Raw genomic sequence first — 23,985 nt, 5'->3', positions numbered from 1 at the left:
CCTTCTGGCCTCCTGACTTTATTTATTATTATTATTATTTTTTTTTTAAATTTTCTGACTTTATTTTAAATGAGGTTTCCTTTTTGGGTTTCACATTATTATAAAAGTAACATAGATAGCAGTAAAGATAAACTTTAAAATGGAATAAAGTAAAATAAGACAAACTGCTACTATGATTCCACTGTCTCAAAGATAACTAGTTAGTGCTAATATTTTGGTGGGTATCTCCTCAGCCATTTTTCCATGGGCGAGTTTGACTTTTACATGGTTATCATACTATGTGTCTATATATGATATGCATGTACATGTGTGAAATGCATGTACCATATATGTATCTACATGCATACATATGGGTGTATGTTATGCACACATAGTATGTATATTCTGTTCACTTACTAATACATCATAGGTCTTGCCCCATGTAATGTTTTTGTCCTGTAACTGATCTCACGTTCATATATCCAACATGCAGGAAAGCTAGTCACCAGAACATGGAATGTGCAGCAAGGAAAAGGTTTCCTGGAGAGGTGTCCAAACGAAGAGACAGGGGAGGGCAGGCCTCAAATCCACCCTCAGAGAGGGTTACAGTTGCATGTATTTAAGGATAAGGGGGCAGAATGTCAGGGGGTATATACACTGAATGGAACATGCTGATTGGATATAGGAAAAAGAGAGGTGTTCTCCTTTCTGAGCATGTGTGCATTCGGGAATCATGTCTCTTTCTGAGCTACATGTTCATTAAATGTCAGCAGAAGCATGATAAGTGGGGTGGGGGGGAGATCTCAGGTGTGTCTCAGGTTGCTTTTGTTCACTCTTGGTCCTTTCTGCCCAACTACAAGAATTCTTCCCCCTTTGTTCCAGTCAGTCTCAGCTACTCTTACTGGTATTGAGCCAACTTGTGCAAAACAAGCTCTTAAATCAATTCGATTAACCAGAGTTTCCTTAAGGTAGAATAGTCAAGCATTTGTTAACTCAACATGTTGGGTTTAGTCTTTATACATTTTAATGTTGATAATATTCAGTAGCTAAAGGGAATGTATTGCAGCACTTTATTTAATCATTACCTTCTTGGTCATGTAGATCAGCTCTCATTTCATTCTTTGATTTCCACACAGAATGATCGTTCTCCCCATGTTTGCCAGCTGATTGCATTTCCACACTTTTAGCTCTTGTCTTTTGTGTGTTGCCAATCTGGGTTCCAGTATGTCTGTGCCACTCTGTAAACTTAATAGCAATAGTGACTCTTCCTTGCATTTGTGACAACTGTTTTTCTTTTGTGTGCCTTTTTAATTTTTAAAACACACGTAGTCAAATCTATTCTTTCATGAAGTTTTCTATCGTTTCTGAGCTTTAAAAGCCCTATTACCTTCAAAAGTTTGATATTCAAGTCTATTTTCCTGTAGTTCTGTTGTTTTACATTTAATTTCTTAGGGACCTAATTGTCTCCTTACAATTTTGCAAAGGTAAGAACTGTATTTAAACTTTCAACTTCCGGGGCACCTGGGTGGCTCAGTCGGTTAAGCATCTGCCTTTAGCTCAGGTCATGGTCTCAGGGTCCTGAGGTCAAGCCCGAGGGGGCTCACTGCTCAGCAGGGAGTCTGCTTCTCCCTCTCCCACTATTGCTCCCCTAGCTCATGCTCTCTTTCTCTCTCTCTCTCTCTCTCTCTCTCTCTCTCACTCTCACTCTCTCTCAAATAAATAAAATCTTTAAAAAAAATAAACTTTCAAATTCTGTCCTATTAACCCTTTGGTCCTTTACTCATCTTAACCAGCTATATACATTTTTTTTAATATTGAAGAGATGATAAAAAATTTAGAAATGCCATGGTTATTGTCTCATTATAAGAGAATATCTCTTTTTCTAAACCTGGCTCAAACTCTTCTCTAATATTATCTTTTTTTCTCAGAAGAAACAGAAGTGGCTTCAGATAAATTAGGTTTTTTTTTTATCTTTTAACTGCATGAAAGTAAGAGAAAAAATGAACTCTCCTTCCCCCCTTTTTCTTATCTTGTACAAAAAGTGGTTACCAGGTACTTGTGAGTTTTAAATGCACATAGCAGTTCTGTGTGACTTGCCTGCACAAGCCACTTGGGTCAGGGTACCAACCTCATGGATGGGGGGGCCATTTCCATCTTTAGGGGTAAAGCTATTTCTTGCACACCCCCAACAAATGCCAGCCATGTTCTCCCCATTGACCAGCCAGCCCCCCCCACAGCTTTTTCTCAGTATTCTGCTTTAGGCTCTAGGTTCAGTCTTTCACATAGGTGAAAGGGCAATGATAACAGAAAGTTAAATACAGATGCTGCTCAGCACTGTTGGGGATGGAAAATATTCTTCTACCCTTCAAGGTTCTCCTAGCTGGTTTAAGAATTAAATTGACATGAGACAAAGATTAACAGGAAAAAATCAAATTTAATTATATACCCACAAGAAATCCATGTAAGCATGAGATTCTAAAGATCATCAGGGAAAGTAAAAATATGTCATCCTGAACTAAGGAGAAGAGGGAGGGAGTCTGGGACTGCAAAAGGAAGGAAAGTAATTCAGAGGAAGAAGAAAAGGAGTAAATTTTTGGTTGGATGTTTACAAGGCTACTCAGAAACAACAGGATATAGAGGACTTTGATCAAACAGGCCTTGCTAGATTTCTCCCTGTCTACCATGCTGACTTCATATTCTAATGTGAATCTATGGTGATAGCTCTCTTCCTGGAGCAGATTCTCTATCTTAATTCTTTTAGGGAGTTAGGGGAAGATATAAGTTTCTTTCTGAGTGTTTTGGGCCTTGATTGTTTTCAGCACAAAATAATCAGCGTGCCCAAGTGGCACATCTGGAAGCAGTTTGTTCTGAACCCCTACAGCACCCTGCCTTTGGTCATCTCTCCCTCCTTTGGGTGTCTGGCCTAGTGCCTTGACTCAGCTTCAGAGTGCTTTCCACATGGGAAGTAGTGTTGGAATGGCAGCCCTTCCATGCTGTCCTGTGGAGTTCTTGCCAACAGGAACGAGATCTTTATATCTCTCCATCTCGAGAGCTTTGCATAAGTCTGCTTTTTTTTTTTTTTCACAAGTCCACTTTTACATGATATTAGTAATTAATGCTTCCTAAACACTTAGTGTGTGCCAGGCAGTATTCTAACTGGAATAAGTTAATATAAGCTTATGTGGATTTAATGCTCACAACAACCCTACAAGGAAGGCATGTTATTATCTCCATTTTACAGATGAGGAAACTGAAGCAGAGAATCAAGGAGTAACTTCTAAGTCACAGAACTAGTAACTGAGGAAGCCAGGGTCGAATGCAAAGCCTGGCAGGCAGCTCTCCACCCATGCTCCACCCAATGTGCTCATGACTTCTGACACTAATTCTCAGCAGAGTGCTGGATGTGTGGAGAACCTAACAGCTGAAAGATGAGGATTGTATGACAGTACTGTATGTAGCTAATTTATCCCACATCTCTAAGGAATCAGATATTGCATAGATGTTAATTTTCCAGCTAATTAAGGTTACTCCTTTTGGTTTTCTTATCTCGGGCTATTGTTTGCCTTCTGTGCTGGTGAGATTTTGTTTAATAATTCAGGAGTTTAAAAACTTTTTTTATTTTTTTTTTATTTATTTTTTTTTAACTTTTTTTTTTTAAGTAAGAACTCTGTTTTAACAAAAAATGATTTTATTTTTTTATTTTTTAAATAATTTATTTATTCATGAGAGACAGAGAGAGAGAGAGAGAGGCAGAGACACAGGCAGAGGGAGAAGCAGGCTCCATGCAGGGAGCCTGATGTGGGACTCCATCCTGGGTCTCCAGGATCATACCCTGGGCTGAAGGTGGCGGTCAACCGCTGAAGGTGGCTCTCAACCACAGAGCCATCTGGCCTGCCCTCAAAAATGATTTCAAATGAAATATCTCTAAAGTCAATCTTGAGTTTTCCTGCCTGATTAAGTAGTTCATGATGTATAATTCAACCTTTTATTAATGTCTAGGACCATCACTGTGATTTAAAAGAGTAAGTCAGGGGCTTACTTTTCACCCACCTGGGTGGCTCAGTTGGTTAAGCATCTGCCTGTGGCTCAGGGGTCCTGTGGATCCCGGGGTCCTGGGATCAAGCCCTGCATTGGGCTCCCTGCTCAGTGGGGAACCTGCTTCTCCCTCTCCCTCTGCAGCTTTCCCCTGCTTGTGCTCTCTCTCTGTCAAATAAACATAAAATCTTTAAAAAAAAAAAAAGAAAGAAAGAAAGAAAGAAAGTCATAATCTGAGCCTATGAGGTCCTGGGGCCTTGAACAGCAGTAACATTTATTAGCACCTACTAAGTACCAGGCACTTCAAGTACAGTTCCTTAATTAATTGTCTAGGCATAAGATTTGCTTAGCCATTTTTTTTTAAACTCTTGTTTCTATTTCTGGAAGTTTCTTTTTTTTTTTTTTAAAGATTTTATTTATTTATGCATGAGAGAGAGAGAGAGAGAGAGAGAGAGAGAGGGAGAAGCAAGCTCCATGCAGGGAGCCCGACATGGGACTCAATCCTGGGTCTCCAGGATCAGGCCCTGGGCTGAAGGCAGTGCTAAACCGCTGAGCCACCAGGCTGCCCTATTTCTGGAAGTTTCTTTAGTGTTCTTGGATCTGGAGAGCAATAATTGATCACTTCTTGCTCTTAGCCTGCTGTTTACCACAGGACCACCTGCTTCTAGTTGACTGTTGTTGAGCTGTGGGGGAGATTTGGGTAACCAGACTTGTTGGTATTATTATTAAAATCCCTCCCCTTACATGTTGGTGGCCTCCCTGTTGTTGCCAGATAAGATGCTTGGGAGGGGAAACATTTTGGGGTTCCCTCCATCAGTTGCTGTTTGGAGAGGCAGGCCCCTCACCTACCCTCCCCCATGGCCTCTGAAGAGCAGGAGGCCACTTCTGATAGCCAGTGGCACTTGTCTTCCTTTAGTTAGGACACAGGCCATATGTTAGTCATGCCTTAGGGTGATCGGTGGCTGTGGGAAGTCACGTGGCTAGCTGTGAGTGACCTGACACAATCCCTTCAAGCTTGCCGAGGGAATTAAGTACTTCTATGGTTTGGGAGCCCTTGGCTTTGACCTTTTGCAATTTATTGAGAAACCAAGTCAAGTCACAGGACTTAAAGTGATTGGAAACTCCATGTTCAATTTCCCTTTAAAATGTTTGGTTCTGGGCAGCCCTGGTGGCTCAGCGGTTTAGCGCCACCTTCAGTCCAGGTCGTGATTCTGGAGACCTGGGATCGAGTCCCATGTCTGGCTTCCTGCGTGAAGCCTGCTTCTTTCTCCCTCTGCCTGTGTCTCTGCCTCTCTCTCTCTGTGTCTTGAATGAATGAATAAATAAAATCTTTTTTTTTTAAATAAATAAAAATAAAAATAAAATGTTTGGTTCTTACAGGGTAAGCAATAAAGAAAACATTTAAAAAGCCATCTCCAGAGTCAATAAACATAACAGACATTAACGAAACAGGGTCTAGGCCTGGAATCATTCAGGCCTCTGGGCTCGTGATGTGTGGGTTCAATGAAGAAAATGTCAAGAGCCGGGGGATCCCTGGGTTGGCGCAGCGGTTTAGCGCCACCTTTAGCCCAGGGCGTGATCCTGGAGACCCGGGATCGAATCCCACGTCGGGCTCCCGGTGCATGGAGCCTGCTTCTCCCTCTGCCTGTGTCTCTGCCTCTCTCTCTCTCTCTCTCACTGTATGCCTATCATAAATAAATAAAATTAAAAAAAATGTCAAGAGCCTTAGCAAGTTTCATCAGTTTTCATCATTAGAACACTTGACAAGAGTTCATGTTCTCCCTCTCCCTCTGCACTTTCCCCTGCTTGTGCTCTCTCTCTGTCAAATAAACATAAAATCTTTAAAAAAAAAAAAAAAAGAAAAAAAAAAGAAAGTCATAATTTGAGCCTATGAGGTCCCCACCTAGGTGGGGTCCCAGCTCCTGGCTTGGCTTTCTTTGAGTACAAATTGTTTTTCCCCCCTGGGGTCACTTTTTCTATTTCTAGTTCCTCAGTGGTCAGTGAAGCCAACAACAGGTCCTGGGCCACTAAAACAAAGAGCTACACCTGGAGAAGGTTGTCCCCTTCACCTTCACTGTAGGGAAGCTCTGGGAGTAGCCAGTGGGAAGGGGTTTGCCTTGGAAACATCCTCCTCTCCTCCAGCTCTGACAATTCACTTTGCATTAACTGATGTGTAAAGTCAAGGAAAACCTTGGGTGTGGAGTCAGGTGACCAGGATTCCAGACCTGGTTCCGACATGTGCTGGCAAGTCCTAGGCTCCCACTTTATGTGACTCTCCATTTTCTGATTTATCAAAAGGCTGGGTTGTGATTTCTATATAATGGTTTTTGATGGCAAGGAAGACAAACTATCTCTGGCTAATTTAAATAGAAAGGGATTCTAGGGGTGCCTGGGTGGCTCAGGGCGTGATCCCGGGGTCCCTGGATTGAGTCCCACATCCAGCTCCCTGAAGGGAGCCTGCTTCTCCCTCTGCCTGTGTCTCTGCCTCTATCTCTGTGTCTCTCATGAATAAATAAATTAAATCTTTAAAAAAAATTTTTTTTAAAGGACTTTATTTGAAGAATATAAAGTGGGTTACAGACTCCATGGGGCAGGGTGGAGAGCAGCTCTAAAGGTCCAAGTCACAGGTGCGCATGGCTCCTCTCCTCCCATGTGCACCCCTGCCAGAGGAAGCTGTCTTTTTCCTGGGTTTTCCATCTTGAGGCTCTGTGCTCAGAATCAGAGGCCGAGGGAAGGGAACCATCGAGCATGGGTCCCTCACCACTGCCCAGTGCAGGGGAGGAAGGAAAACAGGGCTCTGAGAGGCAGAAAAGTAAATGAATGGGTGTCAGACCACTGGAGTCTGCAGCTCCTGGCTGCAGGCATGTTTGACACTACATATGTCCTCTATTAGGTTTTGTACTCATTCCTCGTAACTGGAAGTGTATGTAATTTTTCTCTCTCTCTCTCCTGTTTAGCCTTTGTTAGAGGCATTCTTGGGTTTCATCCTGCAGATGTTTTTAAAGTACTTATTAAGGAGGCTGTGTGATACAGTAGGAAGAGCACTGACTCCTGTAATGCTCATCTGTGCCCTGTTTCCCCATCTATAAAAGTGAGACAAAAATGCTCCAGGGGATCCCTGGGTGGCTCAGCGATTTAGCGCCTGCCTTTGGCCCAGGGCGTGATCCTGGGTCCCAAGATTGAGTCCCGCGTAGGGCTCCTGTCATGGAGCCTGCTTCTCCCTCTGCCTATGTCTCTGCCTCTTTCTCTTTCTCTCTCTGTGTATCTATCATGAATATATAAATTAAAAAATCTTTAAAAAAATGCTTGCTCCATCTGTGCCACACCCTTGCTGTAAGAACTAAATGAAATCATGTGGTTAAACCCTTTGAGGAGCCATGCAGGGTCAGATATTTATTTATTTATTGTGCATAGCTTGGTGCTTAATGATAAAGAGCAAAGACATCTATTTTGATGCATCTATACATTGCTATTTGCTTATTGATTTTTATCTTAAATTCTAGAAATTGAGGTATACGAGTTTCATAAGCTTGCCTATAGCATACCCGAGGTGTCCAGATAATTCCTTCATCACAATCTGAATGATGTCACTAAGCACATCAAAGACACGGTACGGACAGCCTGCTCTGCAGGTGTTCAAGGGTGTGTGGCTGTGGTCAGGAAATGCTTAGAGGACGTGGTAGGTTTATACCTTTGTCAGGATATTAATCAGCTTGTCCAGTAGAAATACACTGTGAATCACATATGTAATTTACGATTTTTCTAGTACCCACATCAAAAACAAAGCAAAAGAAATAGGTGCAATTAATATGAATAATATATTTTTATTTTACCCGTTATACTTAAAAGCATATAATCATTCCAAAGCATATAATTGTCAATATAAAAAATTAAGGAAATGTTTTACATTCCTTTTTCTGTGCTGTTTTGAAATCTGTGTGTTTTACCCTTACAACACATCTCAGTTCTGATTAGCCACAGTTCAAGGATCTAGGAGACACGTGGCTATCAGGTCAGACGCTCAGCCCTGGATAGAACAGAAAGAAAAGGTGAGGAGCAGAGGGACAGAAGCAGTAGACACTGGATTTAGTGAACATTTACTATGGACCAGGCAGGACCAGGACTAGTGTAAGCCGTTGGATGAACAAACTATCAGATCCTGTTTCTATTTAGAATTTTGGTATTTTGTTCATCATGAATGTTTTTGCATTGATTTTGATTTTTAAAAATGCATTGCAATATGATTTACCTTCATTCCAGAGTGTTCTGGAACTCCTTATATTTTGCATACAAGGTGAGCCACCCCCTTCCCCCCCAGGGAGGCCCTGGCCTCAGGCCTTTTCTGTGAACTTCCTAAAACCTCATCTGGAGGCCTGAACCTGAACCAAACTGAACTGTATATCACAAACGGGAGCGAACTCCTCTAATTTACTAAGCTTTGGGCATTATTTTGTTAAATGTTTCAGCTAAATTCAAGTTAGAAATAAAAAGACTTGGGGCATCTGGGGGGCTCGGTGGTTGAGTGTCTGCCTTCTTTCTGCTCAGGTTGTGATCTCCGGGTCCTGGGATCGAGTCCCACATCGGTCTCCCTGCATGGAGCCTGCCTCTCCCTCTGCCTATGTCTCTGCCACTCTGTGTCTCTCCTGAATAAATAAATAAAAATTTATTTTAAAAAAAGAAAAAGACTTTGGAAAATAAATCGAAATTCAGACTGAATCTATGAACTGAAAAGTCTGAAAATATTTCAGGAGCAAACTGTAACTCAGCAGAGCATTCATTGGCTTTGATTTCCTGGTCAAGGTGACCCTGGACCATCATATATCCACCACCACCCCGCCCACCCCACCCCCCACCCCCGTAGAAGAAAAGAATGAAAAAGACAGTGTTTTGGTTTTTTTTTCAAAGATTTTATTTATTTATTCATGAGACACACACACACACACACACACACACACACACACAGAGAGAGAAAAAGACACAGGCAGAGGGAGAAGGGAGCCCAGTGTGGGGCTCCACCCCAAGACCTTAGGATCATGACCTGAGCCCAAGGCAGACGCTTAACCAACCGAGTCTCCCGGATGCATAGTCTCCAGTGTTTAAGGGAGTGGTATCAGCAGGCTCTCTTGATAATGGTTATAGTGGGAATGCTGTATTGGAAATAGCTTCAATGCTAAAAGAGAGGTCAAGTATTGCTTTTTAAAGTGGTGCCTATTTTCAAACAATCCTTTTCTCTCTTTTAGGGAACTTAGAGACAAAGCAGATATTCAGTTTGGAGATAATGGAACAACCATATCAGCTGTTAGCAAAAAGGCCTATGTTTTTGAACGAAATCAATCTGTTGGAGACCCTAAAACTGACTTAATTAGAACATTAAATATTCCTGCAGTGGTAAGTAGGCATTTTTAGTATCATTACTATGGATTTCAGAAGAAAGGAAAAAGCTAAGTTAAGGCTGTTACAGTTTTACATTCAGGAGTTATTAAGTTACATTAAAAATATAGATACATTTGTACACTTCCCTTCCTTAGAGTTTATCTGAGACTCTTTTCTGAGATTTTTTAAACAAGATCTTTTCAAATGGTGACATAATACAAGTTTTAGGATCACCCCCCCCCCCCCCCGAGTTTCTTGTTGTGTGTTTGGGATCAGCTCTTGTGTAAATAAATATATCCGTAGGATTTTTTTTGAGGGGATGCAAGTGGGTAGCTAATAATTTTTTAAAGATTTATTTGCCCCTTGTTTTAGTTCACAAAGTCTAGCAACAAAATTTGCATACCACTTCTTGGTTTGGATTTCGATCTTATTAGATTTTTTATTTTTCAAAATATATACTGACTTTTTCACCCTTAACAAACCGCAGAGGCAGGGTGCTGATTACAGCCTAGCACGATTTCACTGAGCTCAGTTATAATGACAATCCCATCCAAGAAAGATGCAGGAGACCCAGAAAACTTCCCTATTCACCTACAGCAACCCCCTCTGAGGCTTCTGCTCTAACTCCTGGGTGACAATGACATATGCGCTGCACAGTTATGGTGGACCCAGGACTTTGAAATTACTAGATCCTAGATCTGACCTGCCCTGCTGCCTACCCGTGCAGGGTTTAAAACGAGGGTACAGCCTCTGGCTCGGGTCATGGGGCCAGTGGTGTCACGTTGTGGCTGAAGATGCCAGTGTATCTACAAGAGTTTTTCTCATTGCATTTGCTCCGTGGAGAAAACTCAAGAGCTTGCTGCACTAGCTCAACTCACAATGCTGAACTCACACTTAAACAACATAATACTGAGAATGGGCAATAACTGTCTTATTCTTGTACACGCAGCCAGGGAGGATCATTTCTGGCTGATTTTTCAGCTATATAGTTTTCACATTTACTTTTAAGTTTCCAAACCCTTTTTGCCAAAAGGGGCAGTAGTAGAGTGGGGTGGAGACTCTGCCATCTGAATGTGCCTATGCTTCTCAGACTGCCATGGAATGGGCCCATCTTCGCTTCTTCCGGGAGCTCATCGAGGCGCTGTTGAAGGCCTATCAGCAGACGCTCTTTGTGACACACACTGTGGATGAATTGCTCTGGGGCTACAAAGATGAGATCTTGTCCCTCATCAACGTTTTCAAACCAGAGATCTCTCCCTATTTTGGCCTGTACTATGGGGTAAGTTGATTTTTCTTTTTGAAACCTCTTTATTCAGCTGATTGGGGGCGGGGGGAGGGCACTCCAAGCCACATTTCATCTTCACTTTGGATTTCTTCCAGAAGAAGACCAAAATTGCCTGGAATTCTGGATGTCTTGTAGAGTATGTGAAAACTAAGAAAGTGTTTTAGTTTTTAGAAAAAAAAAAACCTTCTCCCACAATTTCAGTATGCTATCATCACTGACTTTGAATGAGAGCAGCTATGAAAAATACATAGAGTGTGGCTGTGCCATTAAACAGTTGCAGTCTTTCAAAGTATCATAAATTTCAGTGATCAATGCCAACTCTTCACTGATGACTTAGGGGCTGAACTTATGTATCAGCTTGACAGAGACAAATAAACTAAATAGGAACATTAGATCATCCATTAGGGGTAGTAGCTACATGGATAATTTGAAACTCCGTGTCATTCATCCATGATTTCTTATATTTATAAGTGGAACTTGTGTAGTTCATAGACTTTATTCACTTTGGCTCAAAATAAAAAATATCAGCCATCAAGTAATAACTATTCAAAGCATATGTTATTGTTGCTTAAATTTCAAATGAATTGAAGTTAAAAGGAATTTTAAAAATCCACATTCCCTGATATCCCCCACCAAAACAAAATAAAACAAAAACTTTTTAAAAATGGGTAGTGGGGGGCAACCCTGGGGGCTTACTGGTTTGGCGCCGCCTTTGGTCCAGGGCATGATCCTGGACACCCAGGATCGGGTCCCGCATCGGGCTCCCTGCGTGGAGCCTGCTTCTCCCTCTGCCTCTGTCTCTGCCTCTCTCTCTCTCTGTGTCTCTCATGAATAAATGAATAAAATCTTTTAAAAAATAAAAATAAAATATAAAACAGGTAGTGGGACATTGGTAATGACAAACTTAAATGCCAAGAAGAAAGGGTGAGATTAATGGTAGAGTCTGAGTGATGAATTTCCTTAACTTTAAGTTTGTAGTTACTCTCTTGTTCTCACCACTTGAGAATCTCACCCTTATCCTATAATTCTAAGCATGTTCCTCTATGTCTATGGCATATGGTGATAATACTGTCCCTGTGTCTTCGAAAGTGTACAAAAGTTAGACTCCATTCAAACAAAATAGTAAAAAAGTTTTTCATATGATTTATGCAAGAGGTGGGTCCTAGGAATAGGGCTGGGCTTAGCCTGAATCCTTCACTCTGGGGGAGTGGACTTAATAGATGCTCCCTAGAAGATCCCATCTGAAAATATCCCAGCTTCCATAAGACCAGAGGAAGCACTGATTTCTTGTTAAGCTGTGACTAGACCTCCCTTCTTGAAAAAATTTCAAGAGAACTTCCAACAGAGACAACAAAGCTTTTAAAAAAAAATAATTATTATTATTTTAGAGAGGGAGGAGGGGAGGGGCAGAAGGAGAGGTAGAGAGAAATTCCCAAGGAGGCTCCATGGCCAACATGGAGCCCTACTCAGGGCTCGATCTCACAACCCTGAGATCACAATCTGAGCGAAAATCAAGAGTCAGACGCTTAGCTGACTGAGCCACTCAGGCGCCCCAACAAAGTTTTCCTTAAGGCCATTTGGGTCCCAGTGGTTTCCATCCACCTGCCAGGTAGATCCTGTTCCTAAGATCTCAGTATATTTCAGGTTATTTCCATTGTATAGCTTGCTTTTCTGTTTTGTTTTGGTTTTATATCACTGACTTCATCAGACATAAAACTAACATTCTTTTATATCCTTTTAAAATGTAACCCACATTTATGGACTGGTTAGGAAATTGGCATTTTTGCTTTCTCAAGGCAAGGATGTGTTGCTTTATGTATTTATTTATTTCTTCATTTTTCTGTCCTTGCCCTTTGCCACATTTTGTAGACACCACTATATCGCCATAGGGCCCTAGGACTCATGAAAAGCCCTGTCCCGTTGCTCGGTTGGATTTGTACCTTGAGTGGATTTCCCACAGCCAGGAATAGAGCATAAGACCTGAAATCAGAGGGCCTGGATTTATGTTCTGACTTTTTCACTTGATTAACTGTGGGACTATTTCTGAACCTTGGTTTCATCATGTGTGACTTGAGGCTAAAAGTATCCATGCTTCCAAAGTTGTTTTGAAAGGCTAAGTGAGAAGTCCATAAAAAGGCTTTGGAAGCTATAAATCGCAGTACACATTTCAGGAGCTGCTATTTTTCCCCGAAGACTGGCCCCAGAGAAGACCCTGAAATCATGCAAATGGTCTTTCCATTTGGGACCCAAATAAACTGTCTGTGGTGTTGTTGGTAAAAAGGCAGTGTCTCTGGTCAGTTTGTCACCTGCTCTGGTCAAATACTGATTATTTAGCCAATAGCATGAAAATTCACGCTTGAGCTGCCATTCATTCAAAGACCAGGATAAGCTGTGAGGGTGCACACCTTCCTCGGCACCCATTTCGCTGCCCCTACCCGAGCCTGACCAAAAAATCCTTCCTTTTTTTTTTTTTTCAAAAAATCCTTCTTTAAACCTGGTGGTGTGGTGCCAGCATCCCACTCGGATGCACCAGGCTTGCATGCCTGTTCTACCTGCTCCACTACAGATGACAAAGAGAGAAATTTTAGTGAATGCCATTGAGCACTTTTCCTTTAAAGACTCTAGTGATGAAACAAACAATGGGGAGGGACAAGGTATGAGAATGAACAGGGTGAGTGAACGTAGAATATCAGCACAGAACTTCTGAGAAGAAGGGACCTGGTTAAATATCAGATGCTCTTATTTTCATATTGCAGAGCCAATCAGCATTGATTTTAGGGCGCCTCTGTTCTCCTTGGCATAAGAGAGTTCAAGCACCTCCCACTGAGTGTGTATTCTTGGATCTATAAAATTATAGTTGTCAGGAAGTGTCTTTGGGAGGTCAGCAAGTCCAGCCTGTCCTTCAGGGGCAGAGGTGGGGATCATCTTACATTACAGTAGTGGTATGACTGTGGGAGTCCTAGCTCAGAGCACCTCTCCATCTCCTGCAGTAGTATGTTCTTTCTATCCAGCGCACATCCCTACCATGGTAACATAAAACCTATTTATTCCTGTTTGTCCTCAAGTAAGAGGTTCAACAAGACAGGGAAGCATTCACACACAGTGTCTGACTCTTGGGCAGAAAACAGTCAGGCGGGGAGAACCCTTGTTGAATTACTGTGAAACATTGAAATGTTTACCCACCTGGCTAAGCTCATATCTGAGTTAAGTGGAAGACTTCAGGAAATAGCATCCATTCATTTTTAAAATTGGTGGCTCAGCATTTTGTGTGTGGAGTATTTGAATTTTCCTTTAGTTGTTGTAATGTTCACATTGCTGCTCCTAAAGAGTTATTTCTTGTATCTTAAAGTCATGTAAAGCTTCATGCAGGGAACACATGACCATTATACATGTGGGCCATGTTGATATATTGACATAATTGGGAAGATAATGTTAAGTGACAAAAAAATGGCAAAAAATATGAGAAGAGAATTCACAAAGGGTATGAATTTTTTTTAAGGTTTTATTTATTTATTCATGAGAAACACACAGAGAGAGGCAGAGACACAGGCAGAGGGAGAAGCAGGCTCCCTGCAGGGAGCCAGATGTGGGACTCGATCCCAGGACCCCGGGATCATGCCTTGAGCCAAAGGCAGATGCTCAACCACTGAGCCACCCAGCTGCCCCAGGTAGGAATGTTAAGACAAAGAGCTGAATGATATGAAAAAAGCCTCAACCTCAGGGAATGTAGAAATGTAAAAAGAGATAAGAAACCTTTTTCTTTTTTGGTTCATCTCTAATTAGATGAACCAGAGCTTAACAGAAGTCACTTGGGGAATGTAAACTGATTTACTCTACTATTTCCACCACTTAGCAGCTGAGCAATTTGATAATATATATCAAAAGGCTTAAACATGTTGGTGTTCTTTTCTCTAGTCATTTTACTTTTATGGGTCTGTGTAGAAAACAAAAGGACTGACAAGGCTTTAGGCATAAGGATATTCATACAGTATCATTTGTAATACCAAAAAAAAATTAAAAATTAAATACCTAATAATAAGAGAATAATTAATTATTTCTACAGAATGTGATGGAGTCATTAAGCTACACTTATGAAGAACTTTTGGTAACATGGGAAATATGTTAAGTAAAAAATTGTGTGTGTATAAATATATATATGCACAATTGTGTATATGCATAAAAATTGTGTGTATATATATATTACACGTATATAATATATCTCAGTTCAGAAACAAACGTTGTAGAGAAAAGAGACTGAAAAGAAACAGACCAAAGTACTAATAGTAGTTCCCATTGGCTAGAAGAATGATGAATAATGGGCACTTTTTAAAGAAAAATTTCATTTAATTATTTGAGAAAAAGAACAGGAGTAGTGGGAAGCAGCAGAGGTGGAAGGAAGGAGAAGCAGACTCTCTGCTGAAGCAGGGAGCCTGATGTGGGGTTTGATCCCAGGTTCCTGGGATCATGACCTGAGCCAAGGCAGACACAAATCCGACCGAGCCACACAGGTGCCCCTCAGCACTTTTTTAATACATCATTCTATATTTTCTAATGAGGTTTTTACTTTTACAACCAAATGTATAATCAGAAGAAAAACCTATTCTAAAAATAAAGCAGAACACAAGTACTATGCATCAACTTATTACCCCAAAATGCATATGTTAATACCCAAAAACATATCTGTGACAAACTCCCAAAGATAGCTTAAAGCAATGGCAATAGAAGAGTCTGGTTAGGGATCCCTGGGTGGCTCAGTGGTTGAACATCTGCCTTCAGTTCAGGGTGTGATCCCGGGTTCTGGGATCGAGTCCCACATCTGGCTCCCTGCAGGGAGCCTGCTTCTCCCTCTGCCTGTGTCTCTGCCTCTCTGTGTGTGTGTCTCATGAATAAATATATATTTTTTTAAGAACAGCCTTTGGTTATTATTCTTAGCTTATCAACAAAGTGCCTGTCACATAATAAGCATTCACAAGCACGAAAACAATTATAATAGTAATAGAATGGATGCATCACGGAGGCAGTCATTTGTGTCCACTTTGTTCACTGATACACAGTGCTAGGCACATGGTAGGCATTCAGTAAGTGCTCACTAATAGACAAATGAGTACCACACCCTGGTAAGCAGATCAGCCTGTGGAGTGTGGGGTTACAGTCCTAGCTCCTACCATCTGCTGGTTGAGTCATCTGGGCAAGTCATTTAGATTTCTCTTTGCTTCAAATTTCTCATCTATAAAATGAGGATAAAATAGTGCTTGTCTATATTAGTTTCCTGTTGCTGCTCTAACAAATGGCCATAAATTAAGGGGCTTAACACAACGTAGATTTACTCTCTTAACAGTTCCAGCTGTCAGTAGTCCTAAAGTCAGGGTGTGGTCAGGGTTGTGTTCCTTCTGGAGGCTCTCGGGAGCTTTAGATTGTCTGCATGTGCCTAAAAGAAGTGTGACTTGGAAAGCATGTACAGGTGAAGAAAGCTTACTTGAAAATGGGACTATAGGGACTATGGGGACACCTGGGTGGCTCAGTTGTTAAGCATCTGCATTTGGCTCGGGTCGTGATCCTGGGGTTTTGGAATCAAGTCCCGCATTGGGCTCCCCATGGGGAGTCTGCTCATGTCTCTGTCTCTCTCTCTGTGTCTCTCATGAGTAAATAAATACAATCTTTAAAAAAAAGAAAAGAAAAGAAAATGGGACTATATTAATATTACTTTCTTCTGGTGCAGCTAATGCATAATAGAATCCTGGCCCTGGACTTAGGCTTTCTTATTTTTTATTACTGAGATAGAATTCACTTTCAATAAATTTCATCATTTTAAAGTGTACCAATCAGCAGTTTTTAGTATATTCACAAGGCGTGCAACCACCACCACTATGTAATTTTAGAACATTTTCGTCATCCTCCAAAAAAACCCCCCACATACTCAGTAGTCACTTCCATTTCTCCTCCTTCCAATAATCCACTTTCTGTCTCTATGGGTTTGCCTGTGAATCTATAGAATTTTTTTTAATAGTTAAAACATTTGTGTCTTTTTGGTTTTCTTTTCGCTTTTGTAAAGAACAGTAAGATTATACTTTTTGTTTGAAACAGAACATAAATAATCCCTCCATGCACCTGCCCAATGTCTCTCCTGCCCATTGGGGTGCTAGGACATCTGCTGCTGTGTAGGAGAGTCCAGGCTGGCCCCGGCTGAAAAAGGAGATGAGCCAGCACTCTCTGTGTGGGAGCTTCCTCAGAGCCAGAGAGGAAGGGGGTTTGGGAATGGAGCTTGGCTTTACTAGGCAAAATTTAATATTAAAAAAACCTAGCAGACATGCCCACTTTACCGATAGGGGCCAAGAAGCACCACCTCTGAGTTGGAACAATCTCTGGCAGTTGAACATTCCTATGCAACTTGGACATCTCTGTAGATGGAATCATATAATATATGACCTTCATGTCTGACTTCTTTTATTTAGCATAATGTTTATCAGCCTCATCCATGTTGTAGGAGGTATCAGCACTTTATTCATTCTGTGGCCGAGTGATATTCTATTGTATGGATAGACCATACTTTATCTATTCATCAGTTGATAGATACTTGGGTGGTTCTACTTTTTGGCTATTATGAATAATGCTGCTCTGAACATTTGTGTACAAGTGTTTGTAGGGACATGGGCTATATACCTTGGAATGAAATCCTCTTGGGTATATAGGGAGGAGTGGAATTGAAGGTCATATGGTAATTCTGTGTTTAACATTTTGAGGAACCACCGAACTGTTTTCCTTATCAACTGCAACATCGTCCATCTGTCCCTACCAGCAGTGCATGAAGGCTCGGATTTCTCTACATCCTCACCAATACTTGTTATTTTCCTTTTTTAGGATTTGTTCATTTATTTTAGAGAGAGAGCATGAACAGGAGGGGCAGAGAGACAGGGAGAGAGAATCTCAAGCAGACTCCCTGCTGAGTGTGGAGCCTAAGGCAGGGCTTGATCTCATGACCTTGAGATCACAACCTGAGCCAAAACCAAGAGCTGGACCCTTAAGCGACTGCACCACCCAGGCACCCTGTTTTTGTTTTGTTTTGTTTTGTTTTTACTCACCATCCTGGTGGGTGTGAAATAGTATTGTGGTTTTGATTTGCATTTCTCTAATGACTGATGATGTTGAGCATCTTTTCGTGTACTTGTTGGCCATTTGAATATTTTCTTTAGAGAAATGTCTCTTCAAATCCTATGTCCATTATTTAATTGGGCTTCTTTTTAAAACCATAAAGTAATAATATGGCTAATATGGTATTTAGTCAAATAGTCACTGTATTCCTTTGTTCTGGTTCAGTCTTATGTAGCAGTTAGGCCCAACTAGGGTAGTTTCATGAAGATTAAGTTTCTCAGTTACTGTATCAGTTAGGGTTCTCCAGAAAAACAGAATCATTAGGAGATCTATATCTGTAGTATCTACCTAAGGGATTTATATGTATTAAGAAATTGGCTTGTGCAATGGTGGAGGTAGCAAGTGGTTAGTTTGAAATACATAAGACAGGGTGGCAGGCTAGAAACTCAGGATTTCTGTATTGCAGGATGAAGAATTCCCTTTTTGTCCAGCAAACCTCAGATTTTGTTTTTAATAACTAGGGGCACCTGGGTGGCTCAGCTGGTTAAGCATCTGCCTTCGGCTCAGGTTATGATCTCCAGACCCTGGGCTCAGGCCTTGCATTAGGTTCCCTGTTCAGTGGGGAGCCTGTTTCTCTCTCTCCCTCTGCCTCTCCCCCTGCTTGTGCTCTGTCTCCACCCCCCACTCTCAAATGAATAAATTTAAAAAATCTTTAAAACCTTCAGCTGATGGGATGAGTCCACCCATATTACCCGGGGTAATCTCTTTTACTTAAAGTCAATTGACTGTAAATGTTAATCATATCTACAAAATACAGCAACATCTAGACTAGTGTTTGACCAAACAACTGGGCACCATAGCCTAGCCAAGTTGACACATACAATTAACAATCACAGTTTCTTAAAATGATTATATTTACTTATTTTCAGAAAAATGGGACTAATGATGGAGACTATGTTTTTCTAACTGGAGAAGACAATTACCTTAACTTTTCAAAGATTGTGGAGTGGAATGGAAAAACGTAAGTGTAATGTTTTACCAATGTAATTATTTTTTAAATTTTTGTTTGAATTGAGTGTCCAATTATGTATTATTTCAAAAAAAATGTTAACTCATTTTTTGGATGAAAACTATAAATACATAAAATATCTTTATAACCACTATTGTATAAATCAAGATGGGGACAACACACTTTACATATTAAATACTAGTGCTTTGTAGACTGATCAGGGTTAGACATGAATTACAAGCAGTGAAATTTTCACTTTCCACGTGGTCAGTGAATGATGTGTAGCTATGGCACAGATACTTTAACACCACTTGTTTTGTGGGGAGAGGGAAGAGTTTCTCTTTTTAATTTAATTTACTGATTGTGAATTGTTCATGTATTTTTCTTTAAAGATAAAATTAATTTGAGTTCACTATATGGTATTTCAGAAATATTTTTTAACATTTATAACTTATAAACACCTACTTCCAAAAAGTCGCTGGGGCAGTTTACAATAAAGCTACATGTAAAACAAGACACTTTCTTTAAGTCAGAGGCTTTTGATAAAGCCTTGGAGGGAAAAAGGAGGGTAATTCTTGAACCCTTGTTCTTGAATCTTATTTACATCTAAATTTCCCAGAAGTATGGGCAAAAAACTGGTGTGGAATATAGGGGAACCCCCCCTGTACTACCTTTGCAGCTTTTCTGTGAATCTCAAACTATTTTTAAGTAAAAGTTTATTTAAACTTTAAAAAGCACACATATCCATGTAAATAAATATATATTTGTGCATGTGTACACATACAAACACACATATACACACCAAAATAGATAAGATCCCCAAAAGAAAATGTGACAAGCTGGCAATAGTATTGCTTCTGGAGGGGCACCCTGGATGACCAAGGCACTGGCCACAAGGAAATTTACTTGTAAACAGGATATAGCTGGATTTTTTTTTTTTTAAATTTGATGGGATGAGCACTGGGTGTTATACTATACGTTAGCAAATCGAACTCCAATAAAAAATACACATAAAAATTGTATTTAAATTCAATTTGCCAACGTATAGTATAACACCCAGTACTCATCTCATCAAGTGCCCTCCTCAGTGCCTGTCACCCAGTTACTCCATCCCCCACCCTCCTTGCCTTCTGTTACCCTTTGTTTGTTTCCCAGAGTTAGGAGTCTCTTATGGTTTGTCTTCCTTTCTAATTTTTCCCCATTCAGTTTCCCATCTTCCCTTATGGTCTGGATTTTGTTTTAAACTCAACTGTCATTTTCTTTCCAATCTTTCAATAACATAGTGTAATCCTTTTCAATATGTATTATAATTATTGATGTAATTACAATATAATGATATAGTATTTAATATATTGGACTTTTTTACTGATTTATGTCCGTTGCACCCTCAGATTTTTATGGTTCCCATTTAACAATATTTTCCTGACAAAATTAAAAGCTGCCTATTGTCTCTTCTTCTCCCAAACAGAACAATAACTTTACCAATTTCATAACACATTATACCCATCTTCATGCTATTCTTGCCTTCAATTTGTTTCACATTGTTTGGAAGCCAAATATAAGTAAAATGTGTATTACTTTTATAGTAAATATTTAATTAAATGTCTCAGCATACTTTATTACATTTTATTTTATGTACACTTTTATTGAAATTCTAGTTAGTTAACATAATATTAGTGTAATATTAGTTTCAGGTGTACCATATAGTGATTCATCACTTCAGTACAGACCTGGTGCTCATCTATCAAGTGTGCTCTTCGTTACCTATTTTTTTTATTATTTTAAGTTTTTATTTAAATTGCAGTTAACATACAGTGTCATATTGGTTTCAGGAGTAGAGTTTAGTGATTCATCACTTACATACAACAGCCAGTGCCTATCACAAGCGCCCTCCTTAATACCCATCACATGTAGCCCATTTTGCCACCCACCTCCTCTCCAGCAACCCTCAGTTTATTTTCTATAGTTAAGAGTCTCCTCTGGTTTGCCTCCCTCTCTTTTTTTCCCTTCACCTATGTTCATCTGTTTTGTTTTCTTAAATTCCACATAGGAGTCATATGGTATTTGTCTTTCTCTGACTTATTTCACTTGGCATAATACACTCATCCATGTCATCACAAATGGCAAGATTTCATTCCTTTGATGGCTGAGTAATATTCCATGTATATATATGCCACATCTTCTTTACCCATTCATCAATTGAAGAACCTTTGGGCTCTTTCCATAATTTGCCTATTATTGGTAATGCTGCTATAAACATTGGGGTGATGTGCCCCTTCAAATCAGTATTTCTGTATCCTTTGGGTAAATACCTAGTAGTGCAATTGCTGGCTCATAGGGTAGTTCTATTTTTAACTTTTAAAAGAACCTCCAAAAAAATAAGTAAATAAATAAGAGAACCTCCATACTGTTTTCCAAGTGACTGCACCATTTTTCATTCCCACCGGAAGTGAAAAAGGATTTCTCTTTCTCCACATCATTGCTAACACCTATTGTTTCTTGTGTTGTTGATGTTAGCCATTCTGACAGGTGTGAGATGATATCTCATCCTGTTTTTTTTTTTTTTAAGATTTTATTTATTTATTCATGAGAGAGAGAGGCAGAGACACAGGCAGAGGGAGAAGCAGGCTCCATGCAGGGAGCCTGACGTGGGACTCGATCCTGGGACTCCAGGATCACGCCGTGCCCCGAAGGCAGACGCTAAACCGCTGAGCCACCCAGGGATCCCCCTCATCCTGGTTTTGCTTTGTATTCCCTTGATGATGGATGATATTGAGCATCTCTTTTTATATGTCTATTAGCCATCTATATGTCTTCTTTGGAAAAATGTCTGTTCAATCTTCTACCCATTTCTTAACTGAATTATTTGTTTTTTGGGTGTTGAGTTTGTAAGCTTTTTTAAAAAATAGATTTTGGATACTATAACCCTTTGTCAGCTAGGTATTTGCAAATATCTTCTCCCATTCTGTAGGTTGCCTTTTAGTTTTGATTGTATCCTTCATTAGCAGAAGCTTTTTTTCTTGATGAAGTCCCTGTAGTTCATTTTTGCTTTTGTTTCCCTTGCCTTCAGAGATGTGTCTAGTAATAAGTTGCCATGGCTAATGTCAAAGAAGTTGCTGCCTATGTTCTCCTCTGGGATTTTGATGGTTTCCTATCTCACATTTAGGTCTTTTATCTATTTTGAATTTATCTTTGGGTATGGTGAAAGAGAGTGGTCCAGTTTCATTCTTCTACATGTTGTTGTCCAGTTCTCCCAACTCCACTGTTGAAGAGAGTGTCTTTTCCAATGGATATTCATTCCTACTTTGTTGAAGATTAGTTGACCATAGAGTTGAGGGTCCATTTTTTGATTCTCTATTCTGTTCCACTGATCTCTGTATCTGTTTTTGTGGCAGTACCACACTGTCTTGATGATTACATGTTTGTAATATAGCTTGAAGTCCAAAATTATGATGCCTCCAGCTTTGCTTTGCTTTTTCAAAATTACTTTGATTATTCAAGGTCTTTTATCATTCCACACAGATTTTAGGATTGTTTGTTCCAGCTCTGTGAAAAATGCTGGTGGTATTTTGATAGGGATTGCATTAAATGTATAGATTGCTTTGGGTAGTACAGACATTTTAACAGTAATTGTTCCTTCAATCCATGAGCATGGAATGCTTTCCTATTTCCTTGTTTCATATGTGTTCTATAGGTTTCAGATTATAGATTTTTTTTTATTTCTTTGTTTAGGTTTATCCCTAGGTATCTTTTTTTTAAAATTTTTATTTATTTATGATAGTCACACACACAGAGAGAGAGAGAGGCAGAGACATAGGCAGAGGGAGAAGCAGGCTCCATTGCACCGGGAGCCCGACGTGGGATTCGATCCCGGGTCTCCAGGATCGCACCCTGGGCCAAAGACAGGCGCTAAACCGCTGCACCACCCAGGGATCCCTATCCCTAGGTATCTTATGGTTTCAGTGCAATTATAAATGGGATCAATTCCTTGATTTCTCTTTCTGCTGCTTCATTATTGGTGTACGGAAATGCAACAGATTCCTATACATTGGTTTTGTATCCTGTGACTTTGCTGAATTAGTGTATCCATTCTAGCAATTTTTTGGTGGAGTCTTTCAGGTTTTCTATATAGAATATCATGTCCTGGGATCCCTGGGTGGCGCAGCGGTTTGGCACCTGCCTTTGGCCCAGGGCGCGATCCTGGAGACCCGGGATTGAATCCCACGTCGGGCTCCCCGTACATGGAGCCTGCTTTTCCCTCTGCCTGTGTCTCTGCCTCTCTCTCTCTCTGTGTGACTATCATTAAAAAAAAAAAAAATTTAGAATATCATGTCCTCTGCAAATAATGAAAGTTTGATATTTTTTTTTCCTTTCTGATTTGGATGCCTTTGTCTCCTTTTTGTTGTCTGACAGCTGAGGCTAGGACTTCTATTACTATGTTAAATAACAATAGTGAGAGGCGACCATCCTGTTGTGTACCTGACTTTAGAGGAGAAGCTCTCAGTTTTTTCCCACTGAGAATGTTATTAGCTGTAGGTCTTTGTATATGGCCTTTATGATGTTGAGACCTATTCCCTCTATCCCTATTTTGTTCAGGATTTTTATCAAGAATGGATGCTGTATTTTGTCAAATGTTTTTTCTGCATCTTTTGACAGGACCATATGCTTCTTATCCTTTCTTTTATTACTGTGATGCATCATGTTGATTGATTTGTGAATATTGAACAACCCTTGCAACCCAGGAATAAATTCCACTTGGTCATGGTGAATAATTATTTTAATGTAATATTGGAATCAATTTGCTAGTATCTTGTTTAGAATTTTTGCATCCATTTTCATCAGGGAAATTGGCCTGTAATTCTCTTTTCTAGTGGGGTCTTTGTCTGGTTTTGGAATCAAGGTAATACTGGCCTTATAGAATTAGTTTGGAAGTTTTCCTTCCATTTCTATTTTTGGAATAGTTTGAGAATAAATACTAACTATTCCTTAAATGTGTGGTATTTCCCTGGAAGCTATCTGGTCCTGGACTCTTGTTTGTTGGAAGAATTTTGATTACTGATTCAATTTCTTTGCTGCTTATTGGTTCCTAATTCAGTTTTGGTAGTTTATATGTTTCTAGGAATTTATCCATTTCTTCCATCTTGCCCAATTTGTTGACATATAATTTTGCATAAATCTTCATAATTGTTGATTGTGATCACTCCTCTTTCATTTG

At 40.0% G+C, this 23,985-nt stretch overlaps 1 protein-coding gene across 1 annotated transcript in view; it reads left to right on the top strand.

Moving 5' to 3' along the window:
* SCARB2 (scavenger receptor class B member 2) overlaps positions 1–23,985 on the top strand; it is a 74,727-nt gene that overhangs the window by 28,128 nt on the left and 22,614 nt on the right. Inside the window, exons 3-5 of the mRNA XM_041759668.1 lie at positions 9,255–9,402; positions 10,478–10,666; positions 18,691–18,782. Of these exons, the coding sequence (XP_041615602.1) occupies positions 9,255–9,402; positions 10,478–10,666; positions 18,691–18,782 (429 nt within the window). The remainder of the gene's footprint in view (positions 1–9,254; positions 9,403–10,477; positions 10,667–18,690; positions 18,783–23,985) is intronic.

The sequence above is a fragment of the Vulpes lagopus genome, chromosome 6 (genome assembly GCF_018345385.1).
Source record: "Vulpes lagopus strain Blue_001 chromosome 6, ASM1834538v1, whole genome shotgun sequence".
In the NCBI taxonomy this organism is placed as follows: Eukaryota; Metazoa; Chordata; class Mammalia; order Carnivora; family Canidae; genus Vulpes; species Vulpes lagopus.
Note: the sequence above shows the minus strand (reverse complement) of the source record. Positions and strands in the feature narration are given on the sequence as shown.